The sequence below is a fragment of the Tachysurus vachellii genome, chromosome 18, assembly GCF_030014155.1.
Source record: "Tachysurus vachellii isolate PV-2020 chromosome 18, HZAU_Pvac_v1, whole genome shotgun sequence".
NCBI lineage: Eukaryota > Metazoa > Chordata > Actinopteri > Siluriformes > Bagridae > Tachysurus > Tachysurus vachellii.
Genome location: NC_083477.1, coordinates 1151588 through 1161587, shown reverse-complemented (window position 1 = coordinate 1161587; position 10000 = coordinate 1151588). Strand labels below are relative to the sequence as shown.

The 10000-nt window shown below is 42.2% G+C and overlaps 1 protein-coding gene across 1 annotated transcript in view; it reads right to left on the bottom strand.

Moving 5' to 3' along the window:
* Positions 1-2835: 2835 nt before the first annotated feature.
* Positions 2836-10000, bottom strand: part of si:ch211-51c14.1 (protein kinase C and casein kinase substrate in neurons protein 2) — a 22524-nt gene continuing 15359 nt past the window's right edge. Inside the window, exons 6-10 of the mRNA XM_060891890.1 lie at positions 9757-9932; positions 9532-9652; positions 6893-6966; positions 6515-6594; positions 2836-5872 (exon numbers count right to left, since the gene is read on the bottom strand). Of these exons, the coding sequence (XP_060747873.1) occupies positions 5763-5872; positions 6515-6594; positions 6893-6966; positions 9532-9652; positions 9757-9932 (561 nt within the window). The 3' untranslated portion in view covers positions 2836-5762. The remainder of the gene's footprint in view (positions 5873-6514; positions 6595-6892; positions 6967-9531; positions 9653-9756; positions 9933-10000) is intronic.

Below are 10000 nucleotides of genomic sequence, written 5' to 3'. Positions count from 1 at the left end.
CACACACACACACACCCACACACACACACACAGACACACACACACACACATTCATCTCCAGACTGAAGCAAGGCCAGGTTAAACTGTACAAAAGATTTTTTAATCATTGCACTTGAAAAATGTTTTCAGTTCTAGAAAACGTTGGAGTCATAAAAACTTCCTGCGTTTTTATTGACATCGAACCATTTATTCATTTGTAAATTTCTTTTAAAATTTCTTTTCGGTCAAAACCAGAGTTCCAGACCGCCGGTGTTCACCTGCACAGCTGTCTGAGGATGAGTGGGTGGGGAATAATCTCTCTCCTCTGTCTGTCACAGTGACACTAGATTGGTCACTGATGGAAAATATAAGTCATTTTTTCACAGTGTCCAACAAAAATCCAATAATCATCAGTTCAAAAAATCTACATAAAATGTTGAAAATTAATCATTTTGTCATCAGCATCAGTGCCTTGTAGCCCCGCCCCTTTTCCACTACGTACACAATAAGTGAATCATCCAGGATTGTGAAGTGCACTTCACGCTTCTTCTTCTTCTTCTTCTTGGTACACACCACTCACACTATTTATACTACACACCAGTGTGTCTTAGAGGATGAGTGTGTGATTTTGGACACAGCCCTTTTATCCGAGTGTGTTGATTAACACACTGCACAAAGGCCCGTGAATCTACGATGTGTCTCAGGAGATTTACACACTCCGTGAGCGTCCATGAGATGAGATACTTCCAGCTCTCAGAGAGTTCAACCACAGAGCGTTCTGTCCTGAAGATGTCAAAACTTTTCACACGTCACTCTTAGTTTCTACGAAACACTAAAGTTTCTGACCCTGAAATCGATGCAGTAGAGAGATGCTTTAATACAGAAGAATGCTTTAAAGTTTCTCTCAGAATGATGATGATGATGATGATGATGTATTATAAAAGTGCACCTCCTGCCTTATTATCTTCTGCTTTCATCTCGGGAACAGACTCAGCTCACTGTAATCAGCTTTACACACACACACACACACACACACACACACACACACACACACAGCATGTGATTGACAGAATACTGAACTCTTCATCTGCTTTAAGTCTCTCTGGAGGCGGCTGTGAGTCATCGCTAACACACACAAACACACACACACAAACACACAAACACACACACACACACACACTCACACACACACAAGCATAAGTCTTGAAGCGGGCTGTGGGTGTTTTCACGACAATGTGGATTTCCCAAACAGGAATATACCCTACACACAAACACACACATTCAAAAAGACACACACACACACACACACACACACAGAAACACACACACTCAGAAACACAAACACACACACTCAGAAAGACACATACACACTCAGAAAGACACACACACACACTCAAAAAGACACAGACACACAAACTCAGAAACACAAACAAACACACACTCAGAAAAACACATGCACACACACTCAGAAAAACACACACACACACTCTCTCTCTCTCAGAAAGACACACAAACACACACATGCACACAGAAAGACACATACATACACACTCAGAAAGACACACACACACCACACACACACTCGTAAAGATACATACACACACATTTAATTTAAAAGACATTTGGGAATGGCCAGTAATACAACACATTTGTTCTGTTGGCATGATACTGTGTGTGTGTGTGTGTGTGTGCGTGTGTGTGTGTGTGTGTGTGTGTGTGAGAGAGAGAGAGAGAGAGAGAGAGAGAGAGAGAGAGAGAGAGAGAGAGAGAGAGAGAGACTTTTTTCTAACCTGAAGTATGTGTAGTATAATGTGATAGCTCCCTCTGCTGGCTGTGACCCAGAACAGCGCTGTTTTAATAAGTTTCAATTCAATTCAATTTATTTGTTTAGCGCTTTTAACAACTTCCCTTTGTCTCTAAGCAGCTTTACAGAAGTATAGAAACAATATATAAATATATAATAATAATAATAAGAAGAAGAAGAAGAAGAAGAAGAAGAAGAAGAAAAATAAATAAGTGAATATATACAATTAAAGTTTAAAATTTATTTAAAAAACATTAACTTAAAATTTATGATACTATATGTTTATCCCTATCCCTAATGAACAAGCTGGAGGTGACGGCGACAAGGAAAAAGTCCCTGAGATGATATGAGGAACCTTGAGAGGAACCAGACTCAGAAGTGAACCTCATCCTCATTTAGGTGACACTCTACAGTAAATAGTGTAAATGTAAATAATGTCCTTTCTACAACAGTTTATAATAGTGCAGCCGAGAGCTCCTGAGGAACTAATGGGTCATCATTAACTCTGAGTTCAGCACAGACCTGATTGCTGATAAACACCAGAACATACAGCTGACTGACACAACATTGGTTCAGAAGAAGACATGACAGGGTCTCAGGGTGGCTTCATACACAACAATCCCATGAGACACCTGCTGACCATGGGAGACCACCGGGAGACGAGACTCTAGCCAGGGGTAGAACATCAGGAAGTGTGTGTTTTCTTCTAACAGAACAACATCCTCATCAGTGTTCATCTGCTTCTAGTTACATTTAATCTCCATGAAACGAGTCAGTTACATTACAGACCTACATCTTTACGTAAGAGGAGAAAGATGAGGAAGTGAGCACATGAGTCACTCACAATGTGTGTGTCTGTGTGTGTGTGTGTGTGTGTGTGTGTGTTATAAAAGCAAACAAGATGACACATTCGCTCATCTGACACTTTTAGTAGACAATGAGAAGCAACAGCCTGAGATATGATGCTATATATAGGGAACCACACACACACACACACACACACACACACACACACACACACAATCATAATACCAATAGACCATTTATCTCTTTATATTTATTTATTTGTAATTTGAAATTTAGAAACACTTTCTCTGTGTTTGTGTGTGTGTGTGTGTGTGTTTTCACTATAGCTACTGTAAATAAGGTGCATATAACATGATACACACATCCGCACACATCATCCTTTAAAAGAACGCTTTGCATATGTAAAGCAAAAAAAAACATTCTTTAACACCAACGAACTGAATTAATTATTAATAACAAGATCAAAGTCAGATTATAAACTTTTTTTAAACACAGAACACATTTTTGTTCTTCTACTTGTGTGAAACACTCGTGAAAAGCTCAAACGACAGCTATGTTAAATCTCTCCTTCTCATACATACACACACAGTCACAGACACATGCGCACACACACACCTATACACACATGCAGACACACACACAGACACACACACGCACACACACACACAGACACACACGCACACACACACACACAGACACATGCGCACACACACAGACACACACACACACACACACACAGACATACACACACAGACACATGCGCACACACACACCTATACACACATGCAGACACACACAGACACACACACGCACACACACACACAGACACACACACACAGACACATGCGCACACACACACACACACAGACACACACACACACACAGACATACACACACAGACACATGCGCACACACACACCTATACACACATGCAGACACACACACACACACAGACACATGCACACACACACCTATACACACACACACAGACACGCACACACACACAGACACACGTGCACACACACCTATACACACGTGGAGACACACACACACACAGACACACACGCACACACACACAGACACATGTGCACACACACAGACACATGCGCACACACACACCTATACACACACACACGCACACACACAGACACATGCGTACACACACACCTATACACACATGCAGACACACGCACACACACACACAGACACACACACGCACACACACACAGACACATGCGCACACATACCTATACACACACACAGACACACACACGCACACACACACGGATACATGCGCACACACACACTTATACACACATGCAGAGACACACACACGCACACACACAGACACATGCGCGCACACACACACACCTATACACACGTGCAGACACACACACACATGCACACACACACACACACACACACACACACACACACACACACACACACACATACACACACATATATAAATTAAACTGTTGTTTTGTAGCGTTACAACCTGCAACTGAAATGGAAAATAAACTTTATATAAACATTTGAGATGGTTGGACATTTTTATATTGAGTGTAAAATAGTTTTTTTCATGTTGATTAAATGAAGAACTGAACATATTTGGTCTTGGTACAAGGTGGCAAATTTGGTGGACATCTACTTGTCATCAAACTGCAGTGAAACATGGTGGTGGTAGCATCATGTTGTGGGGAGGTTTTTGCTCAGCATGGACCAGACAGCTGGTCTGGAGTGGAGGTAAGATGAACAGACACAAACACACAACAATCCTAGACAGAAACCTGTTTCAGTATGCAAATGACATTGTGGGGCGGAGCTTCACCTTGAGACAGGAAGCAATAAGCTGAATGAACTGCCAATCAAAATCAACTCCAGTCTGTTTGAGAATTCATGGCTATTCTTTCTCTAAACCTTTTACAAACAAGCACTGTGTCGGGCAAAACACTGAGACCCAGCGCTTGAACCAATATAATGTTTGTTTTATTTAAAATATATTAAAATGTGTAACTCAAACCATTAAAACAAAAATCCCAGTTAAGCTCCAGGTTGTAATGATACAAAAGACAGAAAAGCTCAAAGGGGGTGAATACTTTTGCACTGTATTGTGTACATCTAATTCTTTTTGTCTGATTGGGTCCTAGCATGTGCTGTGATGGCCGTATGTGCTATAATGTGGGACAAACATCATAGGACAAAAATTTGATAGCTGTGTTCATAGAGCTACATGAGGCCTTTATAAGCCCTTTATGACACCTGATATAAAAACGTAAAAAATCCTAACGTAAGAGTCGAGCCTGAGCTACAAAGTCAGTTGTCATGACGATCTAAAATAAATCTCTCAGGACAATCTATGTCACTTGACTCAGGTGTTATGTCAACCTGACGTAGCGCTTCACGGCTCTACATTAATGTCATCTGGTCAGACCGTGAGAGTCACTCGTGTTACATTATAGCATATGAACTGTCTCGTGTATCTTCATGTCACCTCAAAGCGCTGTTTCATCTCCAAAACACCTGAAACACTAAAGCTAAATATTGTACTGAATAAAAACATGTTTCTTATTCTCATGCTAAGTCTAAACTCTGCACACGTACGCAAACACGTACGCAAACACGTACGCAAACACGTACGCAAACACGTACGCAAACACGTACGCAAACACGTCAGCTGCTTCCTGCACACCTTCTTCACTTACACAAATACCAAACACTACAATTAAAAAAATCACAGACTGGCATGAAGTTATGAACATGATGGAAGCCCTGAGTGCAGTCAGGACCCCCGAGGCAGCGTGTGGCTGGGTTTCTATACTGACTTTAACACACCCCAGGCTATTTGCCCCTCTCTATTTACCCACCACATCTTAGGGACCGTTGTGTTACTTTATCAGCTCAGGTACGTGATGGACTGTAATTGGGGGAAGGAGGCAGGGGTGGGGCAGGATGAAGGGGCCTGGGTGAGGAGGGTGTGATGGGGCAGAATCCACTCTAGGCTTTGATAACTAACATGCAGACTGCTACAGAACTGTGGGTAAGAGAGGTAACGCTTTGACAAGGGTGTGTTAAAAACAGTGTTTTGTGTGTGTGTGTGTGTGTGTGTGTGTGTGTGTGTGTGTGTGTGTGTGTGTGTGTCCCATCACAGTGGTAGGTGGCGCTGCAGGACCTACACCACCTCCACATAGTTGGCTGGATAAAGACCCTCTTTTCCTCCATCCATCATCCCTCTACACCAACCCTGATCATCCTCATCCTCAATTTTCACAAACTCCTCACCTGTAAACACACACACACACACACACACACACACACACACACACACACACACACACACACACACACACACACACAATCAATTCCATCTTAGCATTACTTAAGATGTTTCAGCCAGAAAGAAACAGAACACTCACACACACACACACACACACACACACACACACACACACACACACACACAATCAATCAATTCCATCTTAGCATTACTTAAGATGCTTCAGCCAGAAAGAAACACAACATACACACACTCACACACACACACACACACACAATCAATTCCATCTTAGCATTACTTAAGATGCTTCAGCCAGAAAGAAACAGAACACTTACACACACTCACACACACACACTCACACACACACACACACACACACACACACACACACACACACACACACACACACATAATCAATTCCATCTTAGCATTACTTAAGATGCTTCAGCCAGAAAGAAACACAACATACACACACTCACACACACATACACACACACTCACACACACATACACACACACTCACACACACATACACACACACTCACACACACAAACACACACTCACACACACACACACACACACACACACACACACACACACACACACACACACACACACACACATACACACACATACACACACTTACCAGTTTTAAAGGACAGCTCATCCGGCTCCTGTCCAACATAATCATAAAGAGCCCGGACTCTCACTCCACCGATCATTGTACTGAGAGGAGGAACAACACACACACACACACACACACACACACACACACACACACACACACACACTAGCTTTAATATAAATACAGTAAATATGATGTAAGAAGTGACTGGTTCCAAATGATCTTTCTGAAGTTTCCCAACATTAACAGTAATAATAAACAGTATGACAGTCTGTGTGTGATGAAGAAAAAGTGACTCATCATCATCACGAACCCCATCTCTGATTATTTTCCTCTAACTGCAGGTCATACACTGTTTTATTCCTCCCAGTTTTTTCAGCTCCACTCCCTGAGACTCACCCTCTCTCCACCACCACCGCCTTCTGCTCCACAGCTTTCTTCCCTTTTTTAAGCTTCTTGTCTGGTATCCATTCCTAAGAGAGACACAATGATAGAGCAGATCAGATCATTTGTTTATGTTTAAACATCCGGGTGAAACCTCACGAGAAATCAGCGAGTGTGTTGCGTTATTTAAAGTTGACCTTTATATCAGCTGTGAAGCAAAAGTTTCTAAAATCTCTGCTGAGAGGAACAGGACATAAAAATAGACTTTAACACTGAACCTGGACCATGAACACATTTAGAAGATTCTAATATTAACAACTGTGAATATTTAGATGGAGTGTAACACCAGGCGAAGCAGGGTTGCCAAGTCTCGGTAAAATATGTATTCTGTCTAAAAAAGAGCTGACACAGTCACAAAAAAGTTCAGGCACTGGAAGAGAGAGATTTTTACATTTCTGTCTGTGTGGGAAAAAAGTTCACTCGTTTTTTTATTCACAATATCAACCTTTCAACATCGCCTGGACTTAATCTACTCTATAATCCATCTTTCTCTTTCCCTCTACATTCTGTGTGATATTTCTTTACTTTACAATAGAATGCTTCTGTATTTATCACACACACACACACACACACAAACACACACACACACCGTCTGCACGTACACTTTCCCTTTGTTTATCTAGAATATCTTTAGATCAGATTTAATCCTGGCTTTAAAATGATCTTGGAGGTCAGAGACTGTTTTAACCTTTTCCTAGTGCACTGTAACAGACATGGACTTCTGATGGACTTCTGATGGACTTCTCATGGACTTCTCATGGATTTCTGATGGACTTCTGATGGACTTCTCATGGACTTCTGATGGACTTCTGATGGACTTCTGATGGATTTCTGGGACGTTTTTAATCAGTATAAAGAAGCGTCTGATGTCGTGTCTGTGAGTCCGATCTAAAATAAATCAGACTCTGTTGTTCTTTCAGTGTGTTTTAGACGTGTGTTTGTCCCTCTGTTGATGATCTTACACTGAATTTTAGTTTTTTTTTTTAGATGAACAAACACTCGGAGCTTCTCAGAGAGCAGAAATGGGTTTGATATCAACATTTACTCTGAACATACAAACATCTGTGTGGAGAAAAATTACTGTTTCTATGAATCTATCACCTGTAGTGTTGTAGAGAAAAACAGAAATAGTGATGAAACTCACACATTGTTAAAGTCCTGAGTGTTTACTTTCATATGAGCTTCATATTAACACCACTGTGGAGTGAGACATGAGGAAAACGTTCAGTCATCAACACAGACCCGAGACGAACAGGTAAAAAATATACATTATTAAAACATCCCCCAAACATATTAATATTCCTAACTAAACCATCCCCAAACTTTCATTCATGAACCAAAAAAGATATTATTTTAAATAAAAATAAAAAAAAAAAAACAAGATTTTTTTCCAGGAGTAGAAACTTTGGTGTAAAAAAAAAAAAAAAAACCCTAGCAACAAACAGCAAAGGAGGTTTTCCCCTGTGCACCAGCAGAGGGCACTGTATATACAGTCCTAATCTGACCCCTGACCTTTACTATCAGGTCCACACTAGATATATCAGCACAACAGGTTTACTGTCATTGAGAGGAGAAGAGCTGAGAGTGAAGCAGAAACCGTGACCATTCACTCACTCATCTTCTACCGCTTATCCGAACTACCTCGGGTCACGGGGAGCCTGTGCCTATCTCAGGCGTCATCGGGCATCAAGGCAGGATACACCCTGAACGGAGTGCCAACCCATCACAGGGCACACACACACACACACACACTCTCATTCACTCACGCAATCACACACTACGGACAATTTTCCAGAGATGCCAATCAACCTACCATGCATGTCTTTGGACCGGGGGAGGAAACCGGAGTACCCGGAGGAAACCCCCGAGGCACGGGGAGAACATGCAAACTCCACACACACAAGGCGGAGGCGGGAATCGAACCCCCAACCCTGGAGGTGTGAGGCTGTCACAACCGGGATGGAAGGAGACAGACCCGTACGCAGGATAGCTTCAAATGAAGGGGGTTTAATAAATAAAGAAGACATAGACAAAAAATGACGATAAATGAAACAATACAACTGACGACATTTAACAGAGACTAGACATGACAAGGGCTACACGCAACTAATGATCCGCCCTGCATTCAGCAACGTGGCTAACTTAAATACAATTAAGACAATGACAACATTAGGAACAGGTGAAGAAACAGGGAGGAGCAGACGAAGGCGGGGCAGACACGTGACAACAACAACAGCACATGGCCAAAAGTCCGGGCTGAATCATGACAGAGGCCAACGTGCTAACCACTAAGCCACCGTGACCCCTGAAACCGTGACCATTTAGAAAAAAATATCCAGAAAACCTTCCAAACTGAATGAAAAATGGTTTGTTTCCTGAGGCTTTAATGCTCTGTGTGTGTGTGTGTGTGTGTGTGTGTGTGTGTGTGTGTGTGTGTGTGTGTGTGTGTGTGTGTGTGTGTGTGTGTGTAGAAGAAATTAAGTGTGTTATGCTTTATTTGTAGCCAGAAGAGAAAGTTTCTGTCCGTCATGAAGTTTTAACTGCCAAAAAAAAGTCAAATGAACAAACGAACGTAGAAACGAACAGATCAGCACCTGGAACTGAGGCCAGTCAGTGGGCATGCCAGGACCGTGTGTGTTCCTCCACCAGCGCAGGTCCTCCTGATCATTAATGGCCATCAGAGCATCATGGAGCTCATTATACACAGTCTTCACACTGAGAGAGAGAGAGAGGGGGGGGGCGGGTTAATACAGATCTGATGACTTTCAGCTCCTCCATCACCTCGTTATATCTTCAGAAGCTCAGATCTTCACGCTCACCTCTCGTTGTTGGTGACGTCGAGGTGCCTGTGGATGGACAAAAAGGCCTGTTTGAGAAAGCTGATCCTCTTCCTCTCCTCCTCCTGTGATTGGTCAAAGATGGACTCCATTTCCTCCATGTAGCGGGGGGCGTAGCGTGTCACTTCTTCCAGAACCTTCTCGTACCGGGCTCTGACCTGCACCAAGATATTATCAGTGACCTGCTGTGATAACTGGAAGCTGAATAATGCAACTACCATATGTA